This window comes from Brassica napus, chromosome A9, assembly GCF_020379485.1.
Source record: "Brassica napus cultivar Da-Ae chromosome A9, Da-Ae, whole genome shotgun sequence".
NCBI classification, from domain to species: Eukaryota; Viridiplantae; Streptophyta; class Magnoliopsida; order Brassicales; family Brassicaceae; genus Brassica; species Brassica napus.
This window is the reverse complement of record NC_063442.1, coordinates 24,991,868-25,017,708: the sequence shown is the minus strand read 5'-3', so window position 1 is coordinate 25,017,708 and position 25,841 is coordinate 24,991,868. Positions and strand designations below refer to the sequence as shown.

General features: G+C 38.7%; 2 protein-coding genes, 1 non-coding gene and 1 pseudogene across 3 annotated transcripts; 2 read left to right on the top strand and 2 right to left on the bottom strand.

The window, feature by feature from the left end:
• Positions 1-3,791: 3,791 nt before the first annotated feature.
• On the bottom strand, positions 3,792-3,928 carry LOC125578814. Its single transcript, XR_007316897.1, has one exon. It is a non-coding gene; the product is annotated as a small nucleolar RNA Z247 (small nucleolar RNA).
• A 1,886-nt stretch (positions 3,929-5,814) lies between these two features.
• Positions 5,815-9,466, top strand: LOC106367100 (subtilisin-like protease SBT3.5). The gene is made up of 10 exons (XM_013806807.3): positions 5,815-6,263; positions 6,349-6,440; positions 6,533-6,630; positions 6,719-6,874; positions 6,949-7,625; positions 7,834-7,922; positions 8,029-8,277; positions 8,343-8,457; positions 8,526-8,718; positions 8,806-9,466. The coding sequence occupies exons 1-10, from the start codon at positions 6,180-6,182 to the stop codon at positions 9,375-9,377; spliced, it is 2,325 nt and encodes a 774-aa protein (XP_013662261.2). The 5' UTR covers positions 5,815-6,179; the 3' UTR covers positions 9,378-9,466.
• A 241-nt stretch (positions 9,467-9,707) lies between these two features.
• LOC106367101 (subtilisin-like protease SBT3.4) lies at positions 9,708-14,365 on the top strand. The gene is made up of 10 exons (XM_013806808.3): positions 9,708-9,990; positions 10,076-10,167; positions 10,248-10,345; positions 10,442-10,597; positions 10,694-11,370; positions 11,487-11,575; positions 11,643-11,891; positions 12,029-12,143; positions 12,236-12,428; positions 12,517-14,365. The coding sequence occupies exons 1-10, from the start codon at positions 9,913-9,915 to the stop codon at positions 13,086-13,088; spliced, it is 2,319 nt and encodes a 772-aa protein (XP_013662262.1). The 5' UTR covers positions 9,708-9,912; the 3' UTR covers positions 13,089-14,365.
• A 7,925-nt stretch (positions 14,366-22,290) lies between these two features.
• LOC106350555 lies at positions 22,291-24,925 on the bottom strand (annotated as a pseudogene).
• Between the last annotated feature and the right edge of the window lie 916 nt (positions 24,926-25,841).

Sequence of the window (25,841 nt, the reverse complement as noted above, 5' to 3'; positions counted from 1 at the left end):
TTTGTCCACCACATTAAAATGGTCTTAAAGCCAAAATATTACTAGTTTACTAGTAGTGCTCATGAAGTGGATATTGTATGATGGAATCGAATGATATTATTCACAAGAGCAGAGCTCTAGATTTATACAGAGGAGATCGTACAAACTAGGTAAGTGTATATGCAGGAATTAAGAGATAATATATGCAGCATAATTACAGGAGTGTGCATCAGGACTTTCCATAGTCCCATACGCCCCCTCAAGACGGACGGGGAGTAGCAAGTCCGATCTTGACACACAATGTCTGGAACCGTGGTCGTGGGAGAGGCTTTGTTAAGGCATCCGCAAGTTGATCACTGGAGTGTATATGAGAGACACGGATGTTTCCAGCTTGCACATGGTTGCGAACGAAGTGGTAATCAAGGGCAAGGTGTTTCATGCGGGAGTGAAACATGGGATTAGCGCAAAGATATGTAGCTCCCTTGTTGTCACAATAGATAGCTGGTGCTGTAGTGGTTGTAATGCCAAGTTCCGTAAGCAATGATTTGGTCCATGTAACTTCAGCTGTGGTGTTGGCTACGGAACGGTATTCAGCTTCGGTCGATGAGCGAGCAACGCCAGATTGCTTCTTGGATGACCAAGCGATAGGATGGCTACCATAATAGACTAAGTATGCTCCAGTTGACATGTAGTCGTCTTTGTCGCCCGCCCAATCAGCGTCAGTGAAGGCATGGAGAGATGGTGTGTTCTGCGTGGAGAAGAAGAGACCATTCGTCTGTGTACCGACAAGATATCGCAGGATACGCTTCACGGCTGTCCAATGATCAGTAGTGGGTTGGTGCATGTATTGCGAGAGTTTGTTGACAGCATAGGATATATCGGGGCGAGTGAGTGAGAGGTACTGCAAGCTACCAACAGTGGCTCGGTATTCTGTTGGATCGGGTAGAGGAGTGCCAGTGTGGAGTGTGAGCGGAGTGGTTGCACACATGGGTGTTGTCGCCGGTGTTGCTGTTGTCATCTTGGTTTTATGAAGAATATCTGCAATGTAACGATGTTGATTTAGTAATAAACCATGTTTTGTTCTGGAAACTTCAATACCAAGAAAATAAGAGAGAAAACCCAAATCCTTTAATGAAAACCGAGTGGAAAGTGATTGAATGAAGGTGTTGACGATGGTATTATTGTTGCCGGTGATGATGATATCGTCGACATAAACCAACAGATAGATGAGGGTGCCAGTCTTGTTGTAGATAAATAAGCTTGCATCAGCAAGTGAGTTTGTAAACCCGGAATGAAGAAGAAATGTACGAAGCTCATTATACCAAGCTCGGGGAGCTTGTTTCAGACCGTAAATTGCCTTGTGAAGTTTACAGACAGCAAGGGGTTGCGTCTTGTCTTTAAAACCCGGTGGCTGTGACATGAACACTTCTTCATCAAGCTGGCCTTGAAGGAAGGCATTGTTGACATCTAATTGTCGTAGCTGCCAGTTGTGAGAGACAGAGACACTCAGCACCAATCGAATAGTTGCAGGTTTGATCACAGGACTAAAGGTTTCTTGGAAGTCGACACCAGGTCTTTGATGGAAGCCTTTAGCAACCAGGCGCGCTTTGAATCTGTCTATGGAGCCATCAGGATGTCGTTTGATGGTAAAAACCCATTTGCAGCCAACTATATTCGCTGCAAGAGAGGCATCAGTGAGATCCCATGTTCTGTTTCGAGCCAGTGCTTCCAGTTCTTCATACATGGCTTGACGCCAACGAGGATCCTTGAGAGCTTCAGCTACACTTGTTGGAATTGTCTCAGAGAGTGGAACCACAGTAGCCGTGAGATTAAGCTTTTGAACTGGTTTGCGGTTGCGATTGCTTGTACGCCTTGGTTGAGCAGGTTGAGCTGCAGTTTGTGGCGTAGGTGATTGGTGTGCACCAGTTGGTGCCGGTGTAGCATCAGGTATAGCAGGCACGACTGGTGGAGCTGATGTAGTAGCCGTAGCAGGTGCAGTAGAAGACATTGGATCAGGCGGTAATGGTGCTGTTGGTAAGGGAACCTCTGAAGGCAGAGACTGATTTGTAGCAGGTGGAGCATGAGCATTGTTGGAGTGCAGAGATGTGACTGTAACAGAATCTGCAGGAGTTTGTAAAACCTCATCAACAGAAGAAACATTAGACGTTAGTGGTACTGGCATCGAAAATGGAAACACATATTCATGGAAAACAACATGTCGTGATGTGTAAATCCTTGAAGTTGTACGATCTAAGCAAAAATATGCACTTTGGGTTGGTGAGTAACCAAGAAATACACAAGGCGTTGACCTTGGATCTAATTTGTGCTTAGCATATGGCTTAAGCCATGGGAAACACAAACAACCAAATACTTTTAATTTTTGAAAATTCGGTGAAGTTCCAAAGAGACATTCATGCGGTGTCTTGAGAGACAAAACCGGAGTTGGCATGCGGTTGATCAAGTACACAGCCGTAGAAAAAGCATATGTCCAGTAGGACTTAGGCATAGAGGCATGACTCAAGAGAGCAAGACCAGTTTCGACGATATGACGATGTCGTCGTTCTGCTATGCCATTATGCTCAGGCGTGTGTGGCAGAGTGGTGAAATGAGATATACCGTGACTAGATAGGAACTTTGCTAGTGCAATATACTCACCACCATTGTCCGTATACAGTGTTCGCAGCTTTGATTGAAATTGGTTTTCAACCAACGCTTTAAACTTAACAAAGACTTCATGAACATGAGACTTTTGTTTTAATGGATATAACCAAGTATATCTCGTAAAATGATCAACGAACAAAACGTAGTACTTAAAACCATCGATTGAAGGAACTGGTGAGGTCCAAACATCCGAGAAAACAACATGAAGAGGATGAGTGGAGACTAATGTCGAATTTTGAAAAGGTAACTTATGCATTTTATTGATAGAACAAGCATTACAAGGCTTGTCAAAAATAGCTTTAGAAGATAAAGGTAAATCAAATCGAGAGAGAATAGTTTTTAAAATAGGTAACGCAGGATGGCCCAAACGGGAATGCCAATCCGAAATCGAAGTCTTAATAGCAGAAGCAAAAGCAAGTGAAGGAGGTGTAGTAGTCGAAAGCTTTGGCCACTCATAGGTTCCATTCTTAGGTTTGCCTTCCAACCGAAGAACCCCCGTGTTCAGATCCCTGACCTGGAAGTAAGTGGGAGTGAATGTAACAGAAACACCATTAGTATAACACAACTGAAAAACAGAGAGTAAATTTTTGTCTAGAGATGGAACATAAAGAACATTATCAAGAAAGAAGGGACGAGTAAAAGAGGGTGTAGATAAGGAACCAGTATGAGTGATTTGTAAACCGGAGCCATCACCAAGCACGACGTCATCGCCTCCAGAGTATGGTGAGTGAAGAGACAGGTTCGCAAGGTCTGATGTCATATGGTGAGAGGCGCCAGAATCAAGGAGCCAAGTAGAGGAGTCTGAGGCAGGTAGCATTGCATGATTTGCTTGTGGTCTCCATGACTGCTGTGGGAATGGTTGCCACGGTCTGATGTTGTTCGTTGATGGCCATGGCGGAGCAGAGGCAGAGGCAGAGCCACGAACGATACGGAACTCTGGACAATTCTTAGCACTATGTCCTTGGATTCCACAGGCTTGGCAGCGACCAAGGTACGGTCGTGTGTTGCGGTTGTTGTTGAACGGAGGTGACGCCGTGTAGTTGCTGCGTGAGTTATTGTTGTTGGATTTCCAGTTTTGACGTGGGCGAGTATCAGTTGCGTTAGCCGTAATAGGACCAGTTGGAGGAGTTTCAGAACAGAGGATCATCGCCTCTCGATTGAGCAGACGTTCATGGAGCTCAGCAAAGGAGATCGGATTGTCACGGCCATTTATAGCATCGATCTCTGGCTTGTAGTCTTCACTCAGACCTGCAAGAATCTGTTCAGTGAGATCTTCTGGATCCAGAGGCTTTCCTAGTAAACCAAGTTCGTCGGCTTTTGATTTGATGATACGGAGATACTCGCTTATGGTTTTGGTTCCCTTGGCAGTCGTCTTGATCTGAAACTTAAGTTGTCGTATGTGACCCCTTGTTGGATTTCCATAAGTGGACGCAAGAATATTCCAGACATCAGCAGTTGTCATGGCGCTGGACACGACAGGCTGAACCGGGAGTGAGATAGCACCAATGATAGCGCTGTAGAGAAGTCGATCCTGACGTCGCCATGGAGCGTAGTCTGGATTGGGAGAGGCAGTGCCATCGATTACGATCGTAGCGAGGGGAGCAGATGCATCAAGGAAGTGATGAAGCTCGTGGCCTTCAAGAAGAGCCCGGATCTGTCGGCTCCACATAATGAAATTGAGATGTGTGAGTTTGGTAATGTTTGACATGTTAATCGAGATCAACGTTGTCGAAGGATTTTCAGCATTATAGAAAGTGGTTGTCGTAGCAGAGGATTGATGATTATCAGACATGATGAATCAGAATAGAGTTGAGAGAATAAGAAAAAGAAGGGGAAGCGGAAGAGAAGAAAAAAAAATAGGGTTTTGATCGTTAATGCTCTGATACCATATTGTATGATGGAATCGAATGATATTATTCACAAGAGCAGAGCTCTAGATTTATACAGAGGAGATCGTACAAACTAGGTAAGTGTATATGCAGGAATTAAGAGATAATATATGCAGCATAATTACAGGAGTGTGCATCAGGACTTTCCATAGTCCCATAGTGGATTCCCTTGTACTTCATGTTTTAACCTTCTTTTCGTAAGGACAATTTTTCTTTCAATTAAATTTTCCGATTCCGAACTTGGAAAGACTATGAGTCTATGACCCTAAAGAATAACTTCCAATATTTTTAAAAGTTGATTTCAATCCAAAATTTGAACAAAAAAATGCGAACAAAATTTGTCCAATTGGTTGAGTTAACTTCTTCTACCCAAGCTGAAAACTCTACTCATAACCCTCACAATGAACAATAATTTCAATCAAATTTCATATCGGCTGAACTTGGTGAAGTCGCAGACTCGTCCAACTCGGGATCCATAAAGTTTGAATCATCGGTGCAAGTAGCCTCAGTCCAAAGTCGCAACGCCAGAACAAGCTGTAGCTGATAACTCTCGTCCGTCTGCTGCACTCAGCTCTTCCTAGATGGCGACCCCCATATTTGGGAAAATGACTTTCTTGATTGCTCAAGAGGCTTATGTTAGAAAAAAAGTAACTAGAGTGAGTTGCTTTTTTGCTGGATATTTTGGTATTTGAACAATAAAAAAGTGTGTCAAAGTGAGAAATGTATTATTGTTTAGTCCCGACTAGACAAAACACGGTCGTGCCCGAGATTTCGCACCCCGACTGAGTCTGCTGCCATCCGAATCCTCAAATCTCCTCATACGACAAATTGAAAAATGCATTTAAGATTCTCCGGGCAAAATTGGTTACATATAAATTAACCAGGTCTGTTGGTTTCTGGAACAAGGATGTGTAGAGTGCGTTGTTCGGCGGTAGCCAAAAAAAATGGCCGCGAAACATATACCACCGATAGGTCGAAATGAATAAAAAACAGTTGAGGTTAGGATTCGATTGGGATTAGAATTGTGAATTGAAACCATATTTGGGAAAATGACTTTCTCGGGTTTATTTTTTATTTTGAAATCTTGATTGCTCAAGAGGCTTAGGTTAGAAAGAAAGTAACCAGAGTGAGTTGCTTTTTTTGCTGGATATTTTGGTATTTGAACAATAAAAAAGTGTGTCAAAGTGAGAAATGTCTTACAGTCGTGCCCGAGATTTCGCTTATGGTGCCAAACTATTAATAAATGAGGTTCGGTCTCTATCTTAATCTTCTTTCTTTGTTGATCGATCGCGTTTGTTGTAATCTAACAACCACTGCTCTATTTCACATTTGTTGAAATTTCCATGAAAACAAAGCATTATTATTGGCTACATAAACGACTAATTGAGTTTGACCAATAATTTAGTCGGACTAAAACTTAAACACGTTTCTTTATAAAAATGCGTTTACTTTCTGAAAAGTCTTCAAGCAGAATGAAAAGAACGAAACACTATTTTCTGTGTGAATTATGTACATTCAACACAAGGAACAAGCGTAACACATTCTTGGAGGAGAAGACATCTATTCTATTATAAATGCTCGGCTTGGGGTGATTCCTGAATTAATCTCCAAGTAGAATTAAGAATTAGGAAACAGTCTTCTTTACTTGGAATGATGAATTCTAGATTATTATTTGCTTTGGTGCTTAATCTGATAATAGTTTTGAAAGTCGCAAGAGCTGGTGCTGAGAGCAAGGTAATTTAATTAATTTTCTTTGATCATACTGTATATAATAGGGTTATTACAAACTTTTGTTTGTGTTTTGGTGACAATCTTACAGGTTCATATAGTGTATCTGGGTGAAAAGCAGCATGATGATCCTAAGCATGTCACAGAATCTCATCACCAGATGTTGTCGTCACTTCTTGGAAGGTACAAAACAAACCTAATTAATTAGTAATTCAACTCTATTATATGTCTGTAGCTGTTACCGATGTTTTTGTTTAAATGTTTGTGTTACACAGTGAAGTGGAAGCACATGATTCAATGGTTCATAGTTACAGGCATGGCTTTTCAGGCTTTGCTGCTAAGCTTACCGAGTCACAAGCCAAGAAAATTGCTGGTACTCACAGGCTTGCTTCTGTCTTAAGTCTTACCATGATGTAATCTTGGATTACTTTGGTTGTGATGCTCTTTATTTTTGGAAACAGATTCACCTGATGTTGTTCATGTCATACCTGATAGTTTTTACGAACTTGCCACAACTAGAACTTGGGACTACTTAGGTCTTTCTGTTAGCAATCCGAAGAATCTCCTAAATGATACAAACATGGGTGACCAAGTGATTATTGGCTTTATTGACTCAGGTATATAACTAGTTTCTGTTTCGTTGGTTCCTTTATTTTAGCCCCCAGGGACTTGAGGTTTTGTGTGGTTGTAGGAGTGTGGCCAGAGTCTGAATCCTTTAATGACAATGGGGTTGGACCAGTGCCGAGCCATTGGAAAGGGGAATGTCAATCAGGAGAAAACTTCATGTCAACAAACTGCAATAGAAAGCTAATAGGAGCCAAGTACTTTATCAATGGGTTTCTTGCTGAAAACGAAGGATTCAACTCCACAGGATCACGTGACTACATCTCTGCTAGAGACTTTATTGGTCATGGAACGCACGTAGCCTCTATCGCAGGTGGTTCCTTTGTTCCCAACGTAAGCTACAAGGGACTCGCTGGAGGTAACTTGAGAGGTGGTGCACCGCGTGCTCGCATAGCAATATACAAGGCTTGTTGGTATGTGGATCAGTTAGGCGCGGTGGCTTGTTCATCTTCTGACATATTGAAAGCAATGGATGAAGCTATGCATGATGGTGTTGATGTATTGTCGCTCTCTCTCGGAGCTCAAGTTCCTCTGTTTCCTGAAACTGATCTGCGCGATAGGATTGCGACTGGAGCGTTCCATGCAGTAGCAAAGGGAATCATTGTTGTTTGTGCTGGTGGGAACTCTGGCCCAGCGGCTCAGACCGTCTTAAACACAGCTCCTTGGGTCATAACAGTTGCTGCAACAACTCTGGACCGGTCCTTTCTCACACCTATCACGCTTGGGAACAACAACGTCATACTGGTAAAGCAGACATCTGTTTTGCCTGTCTTGGGCAAAGCCAAATAAAACATTCCCTTCGAGCCCTCAATTTTTTTTTTTAAAAGATAATGACATAGATATATTGACCTTCAAATTTGTAAAATAATTTTTTATTGAAATCTTTACTAAATCGCCTGCATCCACCAAAATGTTTTGATAATGGTTATGAGCTTTTCAACTGTGGATGCAGGGTCAAGCACTATACACAGGTCCAGAAGTTGGCTTCACCAGTTTGGTTTATCCAGAGAATTCAGGGCACAGCAATGTGACCTTTAGCGGGTAACAACAAGTTTCGAGCATCTTGTTGAGACTTACATGTAATCTCCCTTGAAATAGCATAACTGATCAGTTTACTTTACTTCTCTGAATATGTCTGAAACATTAGTGTCTGTGAGCGTCTTAATCTCAACCCAAACGGTACAATGAGAGGAAAAGTTGTGTTGTGTTTTACGACAGCAACACTCTTCACTGCTGTATCAAGAGCTGCCTCTTATGTGAAGGCAGCCGGTGGTGTTGGGGTGATCATTGCAAGAAATCCAGGTTACAATCTCACTCCATGTAGAGATGATTTCCCCTGTGTAGCCATTGATTACGAGCTCGGGACGGATATACTTCTCTACATACGCTCCACTGGGTATGAAACACTCCCTCCAAGAAACATAACACTTGTAAGAAACTTTATGTAACTTGGCTGTGCAGATCACCTGTTGTGAAGATACAACCTTCTAGAACAATGGTAGGACAACCTGTGGGGACAAAGGTGGCAACTTTCTCATCAAGAGGACCTAACTCTATTTCTCCTGCAATATTAAAGGTATGCTTGAATCCTTTTTTTTTTTTTAACCCATCAGATTCGCTGTAATCATTTTCTTGGCAATGCAGCCTGACATAGGGGCACCAGGAGTGAGCATACTAGCTGCTACATCTCCAGATTCCAACTCCAGTGCTGGAGGATTTGATATTCTTGCGGGAACATCCATGGCGGCTCCAGTTATTTCAGGAGTTGTTGCACTTCTCAAAGCTATGCACCCTGACTGGTCTCCTGCTGCTATTAAATCAGCCATTGTCACTACAGGTTATATCCAATAACACAACAAACGATCAAAAGACAAAATAACAGAACACAGTGATCTCAATAAGTGTTTCTTTAATTGCTTTGCAGCTTGGAGAACAGATCCATTTGGAGAGCAGATTTTTGCAGAAGGTTCATCTCGCAAAGTAGCTGACCCGTTTGATTATGGTGGAGGCCTTGTGAACCCAGAGAAAGCAGCAGATCCAGGTCTCATATACGATATGGGCCCAAAAGACTACATTCTCTACTTATGCTCGGCCGGTTACAACGACTCATCTATCTCTCAGCTTGTTGGACAAGTAACAGTCTGTTCAAACCCTAAACCTTCTGTTCTTGATGTCAACTTGCCTTCACTCACAATTCCAAACCTTAAAGAGGAAGTCAATCTCACCAGAACTGTCACTAATGTTGGACCAGTTAATTCAGTCTACAAGGTTGTGGTCGAGCCTCCGCTTGGGGTTCGAGTGGTTGTGACGCCGAAGAAATTAGTGTTTAACTCCAAAACCAAAAGTCTATCCTTCATGGTTCGAGTCTCGACCATACACAAAATCAACACAGGATTCTATTTTGGAAGCTTGATTTGGAGGGACTCTGTGCATAACGTGACTATTCCTGTGTCTGTGAGAACACAGATTCTGCAAAACTATTATGATGAGAATTAATGATTCTTGTTTTTGATGATTAAATGTATACCAAATCTTGTCTTCCCTTCTCATTTATGGTTAATAAGAATATAAATAGTTATGGTTAATAGTATATTTAATACGTAATGCTCAAAACTTTGTCTATAAACTGATTGTAACTAATCATTGACGGAGACCTTTTCTTTGATATTAGGGAAGATGATACCAAGTTGTGCACTGCCACTAACATAAGAACCAATTTTTTTTTATAAAATAACATCTCATAGTCATAGGTATAGTCACGGTGGCTTTATTTGCTGGTATTCTCTGTCGAATCGTTTGTTGATTGTGTTGACTATAAAACGTTGTTATAAACTAGAATATAGTTGACCTTGTACAGATTTTATAAACATTCTCTAGTTTTTATCTGTGACTAAAATAATGGAACTTGAAACCTGTGAAAAGACCAAGAACCATTCCAAGAAATGGAATGATGCATCTATATTAATGCTTGTGCTTCCTCGTATAATTTTCCTAGTAGATTGAAAATAAAACTCTTTTTCTTTTGCTTGAGATGAATCAATCTTTATTTCTTGTGGTGCTAAGTCTGATAATTCTTTTGAATGTCGCACGATCTGGTGCTAAGAGCAAGGTAGATTGTATCTTCCTTACCAGATAGAAAAAAAAACAGAAATGAATAATAGGTTGTGATCAACTTTTTGCTGATAATCTTACAGGTTCATATAGTGTATTTGGGTGAGAAGCAGCATGATGATCCCAAGCATGTCACAGAATATCATCACCAGATGTTGTCGTCACTTCTTGGAAGGTACAGAGTTGAATAATTAACTATCCAATTCCAATGGGTCGTTATAGCTCTAACCAATAGTCTTAATGTTTGTGTCACAGTAAAGAGGATGCACATGACTCAATGGTGTATAGTTACCGACATGGTTTTTCAGGATTTGCCGCAAGGCTCACCAAGTCCCAAGCCAAGGAACTGGCTGGTACTCCTTGATGTTTTAGCTAACAATGTCTTGGATTCTAAGAAATGAAATAATGATGTATGTTTTTATTGTTGATGGACGTTATTCTGCTAACAGATTCACCAGAAGTTGTTCATGTCATGCCTGATGGGTACTATGAACTCGCAACAACTCGGACTTGGGACTATTTAGGCCTATCTGCTGCACATCCGAAGAATCTCCTAAATGATACTAACATGGGTGAACATGTTATCATTGGCGTTATTGACACAGGTATAAGTAGATTTCATCACATGGTAGATTCATCTTTGGTTCTTTTGTCTCCTTCATTTTAGTGCCTCAATGAGTTATGGTTGTGTGTGGTTATAGGAGTGTGGCCAGAGTCTGAATCATTTAGTGACAATGGGGTTGGAGCAATACCAAAGCGATGGAAAGGAGGGTGTGAACCAGGAGAAGATTTCAAGTCAACTAATTGCAACAGAAAGCTTATAGGAGCCAAGTACTATATCAATGGGTTTCTTGCTGAAAACGATGGATTCAATTCCACAAAATCACCTGACTACATTTCTCCTAGAGACTTTAACGGCCATGGCACGCACGTAGCCTCTATTGCAGGTGGTTCCTTTGTTCCCAACGTAAGCTACAAGGGACTTGCTGGAGGAACCTTGAGAGGTGGTGCACCTCGTGCTCGCATAGCAATGTACAAGGCTTGTTGGTATCTCGAAGAGCTGGAAGGAGTGACTTGTTCATTTTCTGATATCATGAAAGCGATGGACGATGCTATTCATGATGGTGTTGATGTTTTGTCACTCTCTCTAGGTAGTCGGGTTCCTCTGTTTTCCGAAACGGATATGCGTGATGGGATTGCTACTGGAGCATTCCATGCAGTTGCAAACGGTATTACTGTTGTTTGTGCTGGTGGTAACGCTGGCCCATCAGCTCAGACCGTGGTGAACACGGCTCCTTGGATATTAACAGTGGCTGCAACCACTCTGGACCGGTCATTTGCCACACCTATTACACTTGGGAACAATAAAGTCATATTGGTAACAGCAGACTAAATGTTTTCCCCTTTTCTTCTTTTTTTCTATAACAAATGGTTTCTCTATTGTTGTCAAGCCTTGAAACTCTCTGATTATGGGTGTTTCCGCTGTTACTTCAGGGTCAAGCAATGTACACAGGTCCGGAACTTGGCTTTACTAGTTTGGTTTACCCAGAGGATCCTGGGAACAGTAATGATACATTTACTGGGTAATTAATGATACCAAATATCAGTTTTCATTTTTTGATCTCTTACTGAATCCGTGTGTTTTTGCAGTGAGTGTGAGTCCCTTAATCTCAACTCCAACCGTACAATGGCTGGGAAAATTGTGCTGTGTTTCACAACAACAAGAGGTTACACTACTGTATCAAGAGCTGCATCTTTTGTGAAAAGAGCCGGCGGTCTTGGCCTGATCATCGCAAGAAACCCAGGGCACACTCTCAATCCATGTAAAGATGATTTCCCCTGTGTGGCTGTTGACTACGAGCTTGGGACAGATATACTTTTCTACATACGTTCCAATGGGTATGAAACTATCTTTAACTCCTTACATTATTAGTACATACTCAATTGTTTCTTCTCCTACAAGTAACAGAAAATCATAAGAAAATAATACTTGCTGGAGTCTGATAATATGTTTCTGCCGAAATTCTGGTTTGCAGATCACCTGTTGTGAAGATACAACCTTCTAGAACAATGGTAGGACAACCTGTAGGGTCAAAGGTGGCAACTTTCTCATCAAGAGGACCTAACTCCATTTCCCCAGCGATTCTAAAAGTTTGTCCTGAGCCCATATGTTTCTAACCTATATTGCTATTAGTACTTGTCCTAAATCATACAAATTAACCAGTACTTGTTCCACCATACAGCCTGACATAGCAGCACCAGGAGTGAGCATATTAGCTGCTACATCTCCCAATGCCACCTTCAATGCTGGAGGATTTGTTATGCTTTCAGGAACATCGATGGCGACTCCCGCAATTTCAGGAGTTGTTGCACTTCTCAAATCTTTGCATCCTGATTGGTCCCCTGCTGCTTTTAGATCAGCTATTGTCACTACAGGTTCTTTTCTTCTTCCAACTACAGAAACATCCAATCAAAATAGAAAGGCCAATCCTTCTTTAACTCAATAATCGTCTTTACATTGCAGCTTGGAGAACAGATCCGTTTGGAGAGCAGTTACCAGCAGAAGGGTCATCTCGCAAAGTAGCTGACCCGTTTGATTACGGTGGAGGCCTCGTGAACCCAGAGAAAGCTGCAGAACCAGGCCTCATATACGACATGGGCCCAAAAGACTACATTCTCTACTTGTGCTCCGTCGGTTACAACGACTCATCTATCTCTCAACTTGTCGGTAAAGGAACAGTCTGTACAGACCCAAAACCTTCTGTTCTTGATATGAACTTGCCTTCAATCACCATTCCAAATCTAAAAGATGAAGTCATTCTCACAAGAACCGTTACTAACGTTGGACCAGTTCATTCAGTCTACAAAGTCGTGGTCGAGCCTCCGCTTGGGGTTCGAGTGGTTGTGACGCCGAAGAAACTAGTGTTTAACTCCAAAACCAAAAGTGTTTCCTTCACGGTACGAGTCTCGACCACACACAAAATCAACACTGGGTACTACTTTGGAAGCTTGGTTTGGAGTGACTCTGTGCGTAAGGTGACTATTCCTGTGTCTGTGAGAACGCAGATTCTGCAGAACTACTACGATGAGAACTGATGACTTATGGATCTTTATGTGTTTGCGAGAATAAAGCATCAATAATCAAAGTTAATATGGGGGACATTACATAGGCCTCTTATGTTCCGGCCATTTTATCACAACCCTGATTCTACGTAAATTTGGATTTGTTATTCTGCATGCAGAACCGAGATCTCTAAATAATTGATTTATATAATGATAAAATAGAATTAAAATTCTTGATACTACATTTTAGAAACAAAAACGATTTGTGCAGAGACGAGACACTCTTTCTGTATTTGTAGTTGTTTATAGTGTAACGGTTTGAGAAAAAAGTAGTCTAGTATAAATGTTGTATTCTTAACATGAAAACAAAAGACAATATTGTGAGATTGATGATGTTGCTGTTGTTCGTGTGTGTTCTGAATTCAAAGAAGGAAGTTGGATTTTGCAATTCTATGCAAAACCCAAAGTATGTTTCATGTACATAGTGATAACGGAATCTGAAAAAAGGAATTAACATTTCGACATCGGAAAAAACACGAGAACGACACGTAACAACACGTAATAAGTCTGAATCACTTATATGGAGTCATGATACCTCTGTATAATTAAAAAAAAAAAAGCAATCTCAGACTTTATATTCTCTATTTAGTTATGGGGAAATTGCCAAAACGGAACAAAAAAATAGCATGGTTGTCCTTTTGGTACAAAACCTTTTTTTTTCCATTTTGTCTCATTTTTACTCTTTCCAATTTTGAAACTAAATAAAATAAATAGTTTTATGAATCAAAAAAAAATGTTAAAAATATAAATAATTAATAAAACACAAATATACACAAATACATTTTTTTGTCAAAAATCTTGATAAATAAATTTTTTAAATTACGTTATAATAAAAGTAGAATTAGTGTTCTACGGAAAATGAGTTAATAGAAAACGAATTCAAATATTAACAAGTCTATCTACTTTTTTAGAACATATAATTTACTTTTAATTAAAATTCTAAATATAATGAATGCAAATTCTACTGATTGTAAAGATATCTACTTTTATTTCGAATGCAACTTCTACTTCTATGAAGTATTCTAAAATTTCGGGAATGCGAAATCTAGATACAACACGTACGTCTACATGGCGTAGAAAGCGCATTCAGGATTTATGTCATTGTTTTACACGTTGTGGAAGGTGTCTTCTACGGATAAGAAAACTTGTTTTTCAAAAATTAAGGAAATTTCAGTTAAATAATATTCTTAAAATATTCTAATTTCCTAAAATGTGTTTTGATCGATTTGCTTTGCCAAAATATCAAAAAAAAAACGATTTTGCCTTCTCTTCTTCATCAATATATGATTTCTCCATAGTTTATCTTGTAATTTTCACAAACTCTTGTTATATGATGCATATCTATACAACATGTGGTGTTTGGGAATTAGGTGCAACTACTGAATGGGTTTTTCGGCTGATGACAAAAGGGGTAGGCTACTGTTATTGGAATCAAGTTTTACCTTAGATGATTTTAAAATAATGATTTTGAAGGATTTTGGTATGGAAGAATATAGCTTAGACGATTTGGAGTTGAGTTATCTACCTGCTGAGTTGATCAATACATCAACATGTCCACCTGTGATTATTGCAAATGATCGATAGCTTAAGAATTTTGTTGGTGTTGCTAAAAGGAGCGTTTCTACTCGATTGTGTGTAACATATAAAGTGAAGGTTGAGAATCTAAATTAAGCAGACTTTGATCTTAACAAGTCGCCAGTAGATTCAAGTACTGATGAAGAGGAGAAAAACTTGTTTTACAGAGGGGACGAATCAGCTACTGTGTTTGATGAAAGGCAGAGCGAGAAGCAGAAAGAAAAGATTAAAGGAGTTGAAGTTGATGAGGCTGCCGATGATGTTGATACCATGAACTCTGAAAAAGAGAATAAACATAATATGTCAAAGTATTCTCTGCAAGAAGGAATAATTTTTTACAACAAAACTTCGTTGAAGGCGATTTTCGAGATATGTGCAATGAAACATAACTTTGACTATCAGGTTATCAAATCATATTGATAGCTTTGGTATGTTAGATGTGCGGACAATGCATGCAACTGGGCTGTTCGAGCAGACTGTTTGAAGGATTCTACATATATTATTATCAAAAAGTATGTCGGTGAACATACATGTGCACCTTCAAGCAAAAACCAAAGTAAGACTGCTTCGGCAAAAACTATATGCAGTCTTATTATGCATAAGTATGAAGGTGTCAAGGAAGGGCCCAAATATAATGATACCATACAAGTTATGCGTATGGATCATGGATGTGAGATCTCAAAATCTTTAGCATGAGATGCGCGTGAATATGCGATCAATGCAGTTAGAGGTATTCGAAAGAGAAGTTATGGGAAAATGCCAAAATACTTACACATGCTGAGAGAGGCTAATCCGGGTACACATTTATCTTAAGAGATTGACAGCACTGGGAGATTTCGGTACCTGTTTATTGCATTTGGGCAATCGATAAGAGAATTTAACAGAGTTATGAGGCGGGTTATTGTGGTCGATGGAACTTTTCTGAAGAATAATTACAAAGGAGTTTTATTGGTTGCAACTTCTGTAGATGGAAACTCTAATTTGTATCATGTTGCATTCGGAGTAGTCGACTCAAAGAATGAGCGTTCTTGGGAATGGTTTATGAGACAACTAAAAGTTGTCATTGCTGATGATCATCATTTGGCTTTTTTTCGGACAAACATGTGGCCATCGAGAAAGCGCTTGAGAACGTGTTTCCGACAGCTAGACATGGTATTTGTATTCATCATTTGTTGAATAATGTGGTAACATATTTCCATGGAAAATGAGTTGCTGGGTTGGTTTCAAAGGCGTCCAAGGCTTAAAGAGTTGCTGATTTTGAAAAGACATTTTCTAGTGTATGTAATATCAGTCCGACAATTGAAAATTACCTACGGGAGGCTGATGTGAAAAAATGGGCTAGATGTTAATTCTCTAGATACATATATGACATAAGGACAACCAACCCTGCTGAATCCATCAACTTTGCTTTGCGTTAACCGAGAGAGTATCCAGTCATTCCTTTGATTGACAGTGTCATGGAAATGTTGTCTTGGTGGTTTTATAAGCGTAAGAAACTGATTTCAAAGCATAAACATCCTCTGGCCAAAGATATGGAGAAGAAGGTTGATAGGCGAACCGGGAAAGGCAAAATATTTACAGTTTATCATGTCACTGATGGTCTATTTCTTGTTAGAGGGGAGAAAATCAACTGCTTAGTTGCTTTGGATATACGGACTTGCTCATGTGGAAAGTATGATCTGATGAAGATCCCTTGTACACACGCAATTAAAACTGGTTTTCATGTTGGCAGAGAGCCACACATATTGACTGATTTGATGTACACGACATGAGCTTGGAGAGAAGATTATCAGGAAAGCATAAATCCTATTGATGTTCCTGAGGATGCTTGGTCCATACCAGAAGATGTTGAGGAAGTCAATGTGCTACCACCATACACAAGAAGATCAGTTGGAAGGAAAACAAAACCCAGATACGAAAGCGTTGAAGATAAAATTTGGTCCTCACAAACATCGCAAAAGAGGCACCCTCGCAAGTGTAGTAGATGTGGCATGAGTGGTCACAACATAAAAACTTGTCAAATACCAATCTAGTCAGAACAAATGGTAAGGGTCGGCTTATATTGTCTCATTAATTTGTCTTTCATAGTCGGTTTGTTTCGTGACTTATATTAAAGAAGCCACTGAATCATAACAACAAACAAAGCATTACATTCATGGAGTTATCATTACACAAACATTCAAGCATATTACACATTACAAACCTATTACACAAACTTGTTCCATTGCTTATTACAATATCCGAAAGTGTTACATAATATTACACAGTGAAAATGTTAAGTTCCAAGTACAACCTAGCTCCAATAGCCTAGCTCTAGCACCCTAACTCAAGCATCCTAGTTCCAAGTACATCAAGTCCTACACTTTCTTTTAGGAAGTACCTTTTTCTTTGCTGGAGCTTGAACGGTTTTACTCTTAGGTGGAGCTTCATCAGTTTTGCTCTTAGGAACGCTTCCTTCAGCACTCAATCTGATTGCTTCCCTGAGCTGTGAAACCTCACTCTCCATGTCGCCCATCCTCTCTTTAAACATGCTCTCCATATTCGGCATTTGCATTCTGAGTATATCGCCCAAGGAATTGACAGACAAGTGGACTAAACCCTCAATGAAACTCTTAGTTTCACGATCAATACTCTGTTTTTTTTTTTGATGTTCGCTTACACAATAATTTCTTCTTTCTTGTCTCGGCTCCTTCATCGTGAATATTTTTCTTGCCTTTTCCAGCAACATTAAACGAAGATGTCTCTACGTCTGCTGCAATATCAGTATCATCCACACTCTTATCAGCTTCTGACTTCGTATCCTATGTATCAGCTTCCTCCATTTCAGTCTCATCAGGTTAAATAACTGGCCATTCTGTATTGCTCTAATCAAACCTTTTTTTTAATCCTATTAAAAAGAATGTTCATTCGTTCATCTTCCATCTTATCCTTCCTTGGATAATCAGCATGCAGAAAACACATCACCATTACCAGTCACTGAGATGACCGAGAACAAGTCACCCTACAAAACAATTATAACATTAAAAGCTATAAAATATATATACGACAACCATATAAAAGAATCAATAAATATACATACCTTCTCAGTAAATGAGCCATCAAGTTGAATGATGTCTTCATAAGAAACTTTTGCAACTCCTTTTCAGTTGCCACACCTTGGACCTCTGAAACTGTCTGAGACTCTTCTGCCACATATTTCTCCAAAATCCGGAATTGTTTCCATAATCCAAATCTAGAAAGCATAGGAGAAGCCCTAAAAAATGTAGCTGTTCTTCTTACCCAACTTCTTCCTAGCCTTCTCAATGGAACTCAGCAAGAATTCATACGAGTGAAGACCCTAATGGAACTTCTAAAGCTTGTCAAGATCCATCACAAGATTGATGTACATATGAGGGATGTTCACCTTCTCATCTCTCCCCATCACTACACCCATTATCACGCACAAGTAGATCAACCTCATCCTATCGCCACGAGTCCAGTTGTGAACTTCTTTTAGATGCATATTTTTGATCGACTGCAAGGTTATCTTACCACCTGTCCTTAGTAGTTCACTCCAAAATTCCCCGTCTTTTTCCATTTAACTACGTCACAGATACTTTCCCGCGAAATATTGAGGCTTGTCACAGCGTCCTGAAGCGAAAACTGGAGAGGTGTTCTCGCAAAGACAAACTACTTCTCATGCATCTTCGAGGTAATCAGCTGCTTACACAAGAAGTTATCCACCAATTTCCCCGAAAACTTGAGCTTATTTTCTGCAATAGCCATGATATGTTTGAAAACATGATCTATCTTCACATCATCGTACTATGCAGACATATCTTTCTTAAGATCCCTTATACGTTCCATGCGGCAGCAGTTGTTGATCTTTTTCACCTGAGGTTCCAAACTCTCTGCATACACTCGCTTAGGTAGCTCTAAATCCATATCTACAAGACAAAAAATTGATTATTGTTAAGCAAGCTAAGACAATTCACAAAGGAAATGAGTTGATATAATAGAAAACTAAGACAAGATTGTTATGTAAAAACACATAGACTATCATTCTGTTCATATAATCATTTAAGCAAATTAAGTGAAGATTTTTATATAAAAACACAAAGACTATCATCCTGTTACAGTGAAACATAGACAAACTACAAGCAAACAAAATCAATTAACCAACCCAAACAAAACTGTTTTCACTTGCAAACAGAGACAAAGTACAAGTAAAAATGTCACTAGAAAACAAAGACAAAGTACAAGTAAAACTGTCACTAGCAAACAGAGACAAACCACTTGTAGTGACAATTTGAATATTGTATGCATGATAAGCAAGCAAAACATCATTATAGAAATGAAACCAAATATGACATTGTATGAACTACAAGCAAACAGAGACAAACTACAAGCAAAGAAAATCAAATTGTCAGTAGCAAACAGAGACAAACTACAAATAAGACTATTTTCATAACTCTAGTTTCTATAGAATACTGTTTTAAAAATTCAGAATTACAGAGACTATCATCCTCGTCAGAAACAAAATCAATTAACCAATCCATGTCAAGCGAAATCAATTCACAAAAAGCAAACAAAACAAATATCAATTGATCCAAACAATAACCGGATCGAGGAAATGAAATCAAGAAATATAAAGTTGGAGATAATACCTTAGGTGAACACAATTTCAGAGAAAGAGAGAGGCAGAGAGGCAGAGAGAAGCGGAGAGGCGGAGAGAAGTAGAGAGAAGCTGAGAGCCGGAGGCGGAGACAAGCAGAGAGGTGCAGAGAACCGGAGAGGCGGAGAGAAGCAGAGAGAAGCGAAGAGGCGGAGAGAAGCAGAGATAATTAGAGAGGTGGAGAGAAGAAGAGGCTGAGAGGCAGAAAGAGGGTTACACCTGAAGGGAAGCTCGATTTCACCACACGCCGTTGAATTCACCACTCGATGTTGATTTTACCGGAGAAGACACAAGATCACCATCTTATTCATTTCGCGAGGGAGAGAGAGAGAGAGGCGGAGAAACCAAACATTAGGGTTACGTGTTTTGCCTTTTTGTTTTTGTTCCCTTTAAAAAAAATATATTTTCCCTTTGTAACACATTTTTTAAATTAAATTTTTAAAAATTCTATTAGTTTAATATGTTTAATTTGATTAATTAAGAGTTAGTTTTGGGAATATGAAAAAAAATATACTAAAGGGACAACTTAAGGATGGATTTATACTATAGAGACAACCATGCCAAATTTTTGTTTTGTTTTGACAATTTTCCCTTTAGTTATTTGAATGTGTATTCAGAATTTTGATGTTACAAATCAAATTGTTTTTACGCTTAATTACTTGTTGAATGACATAACCAACATAATTTTTTTTGGGGCTCAACATTAACTTTTATCACTAACCAAAGAGTAATAATGGTACATGATTTGTAATCATATCATGATTTTTACTAGTTTTCAGTTACGATATAAATTTTACTTTAAAAATGAATATTACATATTTAAATTGTTTGGAGTATTTATAGAATTAAGTACATTCTGAACGAATTTGGTGACTTTGGATCACTTTAGAACGTAGAGAGAAATGATGCTGAAAACATCAAATCCGAGTTGAGTTTTTAGTCTTGTGTCGATCGATGCCCATTTTGGTGTAAGTCAACACCCATAATCAGTGCCGATCCTGACATGGCAAAGACCACAAGTAATTTTTTAAAAACTTGGCCTATTCTGTATTATATGTAACTAAAGTAATATATATATATATATATATATCAATGATGTGTTCTAAAACAATGACTGACTTTTTCAAGTTTTTTTGGTCGGCCAGAAAGTTGTGCTTGTTGGGCTTCCCATTAGGGCCGCTACTGCCCATGATGTATGAACAAATCAACATATATTTAATGGTGTTTCAAGAAAGTGCACTTTGTCCAAGATTCTTAATTACACCCATGATCATCTATCTAGTTTATAGTTCTGAAGAACTTACGAATTTTCCGGAGTCTAGCACTCTTCATCTCTGATAATTTGCGATCTTCTTGTTTTAGATATTATATACTGCATTACATCCCTTGTTGTTTAGCATAACGTTAAAAACAAAAGTCTATTATGTAATTTTAGAGTTCTTGTGGATTCAACCTTTAAGTGATACATTCAATTTTTTATTAGATTAACTAGATATTGACCAGCGCTTTAAAAGCGCATGTTAATTTTGGTTACAAAATTTCACTCAATAATAATTAGAATTTTATACATGATTTTTGTATTTTTATATTTATTCATGATTTATGTTTGAATTTATGTATATAGTTTATTTTAATTATTTTTGAGAACTATTTTGTATATTTGATTCATTAACCCGTAAGAACTTCAATCTTAACCAACCTAACCAAAATATTAATTATTTTCAATATTTAATTTTATATGTAAATATATATATATATATATATATATATTGATCAAATATTTGTTATTAGGTTAAAAAATAAAACATAACTTTTATAAACACATTAGAATCTTAACAGAAAGTAGACATAATATGTAAACCGTCTACTAATATATATATATATTATATTTGTCTATGTTGTTCTCGAGTGTTAATATCAAATAAGATCATCATTTATTATATTTACCATGTCATTAATATAACTGTTGACTAATATCTTATACAATAAAACAGACTTCTCTCTCCTCATGCGTCCACATCAGCAGGGAAAGGTGGGCAAATCACGACACATCAGCACTAAGTCAAACTCCTCTTCTGTCATCTTCTCCGACTGGGCCCTAATTTTGAATGGTGAAGTCCAATATTTACTAAGCCCACTCATACTTCTCTTGCCTGTGTTTCCTCGACTCTGTTCAACTTCCCTGAAATCTTTAGACTCAGTTTCAGGTATCTGTAACGCTTGCCTAGACGATGAGCTGTTTGCCTTTACTTTACACCATTAAATCACTTTCAATCTCTCACACTACGATGAATTCAGTTACCTCCTTCCCAAAAACTGAGATGAAAACCCTAAAAAAAAACATTCTTTAAATTTCATCTGATAAATCTTCAAATCACGCTGCATCAACAGAATATAATCTCTTTCTTACAACACAACCTGCAATAATGGTGGCTTATCGAATTCTTTTTTCTGATGTTAGCATCGGTTTCTGTTCCAATACCGTAGTCGCGTGTCTTATGTGATTTTGGGAGGCCTGAAACGTTAACAAAGGAGGGGAACTGGTTCCTTCTTGATGAAAAGGTTTGTCTCCTTAGGTTCCTTTCTTATCGTTGAGCCTGAAAACTTCTCATATACTTCAAAACCTCTAATTTTGTTTGCCTCTTCCCAGGCAACGCTTATGCAAAGGTCTATTAGTGTTCATCTGCTTAATACTTTCCGATCATGGCTACTCTATCATGCTTGGTGTAATTTCTCTGTATGTTAAGTTTATCTATGTGTCGTGAAGGTGAGCGAGATTTTTGTCTATATGGATGAATATATCATGGCTACTCTTCATGATCGATGTGTCTCCAAGGTGAGAGATTTTTAGTTTATGGTTGCTCTCTTCTGTTTTCACTGTTTGCAACAAGCTTTTATAAATTCAGTAAATCTTTAATTTTCATTCCATGATCATGAAATTACCATCAAGTTCTTAATTAGGACTATAATTTTTCTTATTGATGTTAGCTGATCAGGACTAACAGATTTCAAAAGAAATGAAGAAGGAGATCAGAATTTAGGCTCATGATCGTTTGCTAAGTTTATTTGGCTGCTATTTAGTGTGATATGGTGCCAATAGTTTCATGATTATGAGGCGTTATCACCGTAAGTAATTTTGGCTAATTGTTTGCGTTTGGCATATGCAAGATCTACTTCTGTATTTGGAGTAGAGTCTACATTCCTTTAACTGTTTTTGTGTTCTCTCTCTGCAGGAGTTGAAAAACCAGAGGCTTTTGTCCAAAATGATTTCTCAGTCAAGACAAATGTAAATGGAAGAAGCATTGTCAGATACCATATTTACTTTCTGAAAAAAAAAGAAACCCGAGGTGGATGACAAACATATGCGTCTTTGAAGGATTCGCTATTAGAAAAAAAAAACATAAACAACAAGTTTTATACATGTATTCTCATATAAGTTTCTCTTAAATTTCATATAGTTCTACTGCTTACAAGCTTTTTGATTTGCTATTTTGTTCAACTATTGTTTACAAGCTGACATAGCTTTTTTAGTGGTGTTTGATAGCCTATGCTGAGAGATTCAGAAGCTGGATATTAATGAAACTGTTTACTCTCAGGAAAATCACCAGAGAGATTATTGCTTCCAAGGGTGATTATGCGAAGCTCAGTAGCGTTGAAGAAACACTGCAGGAGTGACCCCTTGAAAAAACTGCTTGACAGATCCAAAATCCAAGAACAAGTCCCAAAACCAAGGTGTTTGTTGAGAAGTACAAATCTTGTGACACTGCACATGTATGGTGTGTTGGGCTTCCCAAATTATATACACGTGACACCTGCCCACAAGCATTGTATTTCGTCATAGTTCCAGTTATGTATAACAGAGAGAGAGGGTCACTGAGGATAGAGTATTTGAACGATATCAGAAGAACACCATCAGTGCTGAGGGAATTGTACCTCATGAGAGGTATATTCTTCGCCAAGTACCTTGGTTTAAAAAAGCGCTTCAACCCCTGAGGCGATGGAAAGTTCAAGCTCGCCTCAACGCTAAAAGCGTCGCTTCGGAACACTTCGCCAACTTAAAGCGTTATATTAACTTGTACGTAAGATTAGTGGTTAGAACATATAAATCATTCAAATTATTCTGTTCTTTGTAATTATCTAAACAATTAAAACTTAAAAATAAAGAATTAATCCCAACAAAGTGTTCAAAAAACAGAAAAATTAATCCCAACAAAGTGTTCAAAAAACAGAAGAATCATACCAGCAAATCTTAAAACAGAGAATCAAACCAGCAAAGTCTTAAAAGAGAGAATCAAACGAGCAGTCTTAAAACAGAAAATCAAACCAACAAAATCTTAAAACAGAGAATCAAAATCTTCGCTGCCTACATACTCATCAACGTCCACATACTTATTAGCCCCAGCTTCAACATCTTCTTCAATTTCATTGTCATCATCCTCATCAATCAACATCATTTGAGATGGCCTTTGAGAAGCTTTTTGACTTGGAGTTGAGCTTGTGGATGAATTCTTTCCTCTTTCATTCCTATTTGTAGTTCCTCTAGTAGTGTAACTAGGTTCACTAGCTCCACATGCCTTGCTTACCAATTCCCATGGTAAATCATCATCTTCAAATACTAGATCAACACCATCAGCAGATTCTCCATCCATTGTTCCTACCAGCCACTCATTACCCTCATCAATTTCTTCTAGGTCAATGGGATCAATTGTATCTTTCAGATTGTAACGACGTCGAAGAGCACGGTTGTACTTAACAAGAACCATATCATTCAACCGTTTTTGGGTCAAGCGATTCCTTTTCTTGGTATGGATATGCTGAAATACACTCCAATTTCTCTCGCAGCCTGTTGCACTACACGTGAGACTTAGAATTCTTACAGCAAAATCTCTAAGTGTTGGAGTAGATGCTCCATAATACAACCACCACTCAGCTGGTGCCTTTGTTTCCCTTTGTCTTATCGCCATCGGATGGCCAAAGAGTCCAGAAGCACTCTTAAAATAATCCAGCTCTTTAAGTATCTGATCTTGAGTTGCAACTTCAGGAACCAACTTTTCAATGGTGTCATATAATCCTCTCATAACCTCTTCACAATTCACTTCAGGTCCTTTGTACTGAAACTCAGGATTCAAAAAGTGGCCAGCAGCATACAAAGGGTGATGGAGTTGGCAGTTCCATCTTTCATCAATTACTTCAAAAGCACGCTTGTACTGATCTTCTTTCCACATTAAGTTTTCAGAAATCTTCTCCTTGGCTTCATAAATATACCCCATAGCTGGTTTCTCTCCCCATCTACCAATCGAAGAACTTTAACTAAGGGCTCAGTCAACCTGATTGCATACAGAACATTTCTCCAGAAGCTCTCTTGCATAATGATTTGTTTCACCCTCTTTGCTCCTGCTTCTTTTGACCACCTTGCATCATTCCAATCTTGAGAAGTTACAAACTTTCTCAAGTTATTCTTGTGGTGGTAGTACTGGCCAAGTGTGATGAATGACGTAGCAAAACGAGTAACTGCTGGTCTATGCAGATTTCTCTGGTCTGTGAACCTTCTCATCATATTCACCATAGATGTATGACCATAGATGTAGCCATTCATGAAGATGCAGCTTCATATTGTAGCCTTAACCGAAGGAATCTTTCCTATATCCTCCAACATGAGATCAATGCAGTGTGCCACACAAGGAAGCCAATATAGATGAGGTCTTTTGGCCATTTGCAGCTTCCCTACGAATTAGAAGAATAAAAGATTCATTTAGATTCATAATAACTACATAATCAAAAACACATAAAGATTGGACAGAAATAAACTTACCAGCTTTAACATAGTTTGATGCATTGTCAGTTACCACTTGGACAACATTAGCCTCTCCAACTTCATCAACCATACGATCAAGCATGCTAAACAGCAAGTTAGTGTCTTTCACAGCCTCTGAAACATCAACTGATTTGATGAAAACTGATCCCTTTGGAGAGTTAACAAGGAAGTTGATGATGTCCTTTTGAACAACTGAATCACGCCATCCATCAGACATGATTGAACAACCTTTTGCTGCCCATTCTGTTTTGTGTTCCACCAGCTGATTCTCAACTTCCTCAACTTTTTTAATCAAGAAAGGAACTCGCAGCTCATACATACTTGGTGGCTTAAAACCAGAACCATATCGACCTACTAATTCAAGTGCCTCCTTGAAACTGTCATAGTTGGCGGCATTGAAAGGAATCACTGCATCATAGAACCACTTTGCAATAGCTCTACAAGCATTGTCCCTTTCTCTTTATCACATACTCCAAAAATATCTTTTCTGTCTTTTCTTCCTTTCAAGACATCAGGAGGAGTAGGAGCAACAAACTTGTCCATAGGACCCTTACGTTTCTTCAGATTAGGCTGAGATGGGCGTGGTTCTTCTACTTCTTCATCATAATCAAAGGCTGGTTGTTGCATTTGGAGAGCAGCTTTAGCATTAGCCTTGTTTAAGAGGAAGGCTTTGATTTCTTCC

Excerpts from the sequence above, each read along its gene's own strand:
- LOC106367100 (XM_013806807.3), top strand. The coding sequence starts at position 6,180 with ATGATGAATTCTAGATTATTATTTGCTTTGGTGCTTAATCTGATAATA. Across the intron at positions 6,264-6,348 it reads GAGCTGGTGCTGAGAGCAAG|GTTCATATAGTGTATCTGGG; the intron begins GTAATTTAATTA and ends ACAATCTTACAG. Across the intron at positions 6,631-6,718 it reads ACAAGCCAAGAAAATTGCTG|ATTCACCTGATGTTGTTCAT; the intron begins GTACTCACAGGC and ends TTTTGGAAACAG.
- LOC106367101 (XM_013806808.3), top strand. The coding sequence starts at position 9,913 with ATGAATCAATCTTTATTTCTTGTGGTGCTAAGTCTGATAATTCTTTTG. Across the intron at positions 12,144-12,235 it reads TTTCCCCAGCGATTCTAAAA|CCTGACATAGCAGCACCAGG; the intron begins GTTTGTCCTGAG and ends TCCACCATACAG. Across the intron at positions 12,429-12,516 it reads ATCAGCTATTGTCACTACAG|CTTGGAGAACAGATCCGTTT; the intron begins GTTCTTTTCTTC and ends TTTACATTGCAG.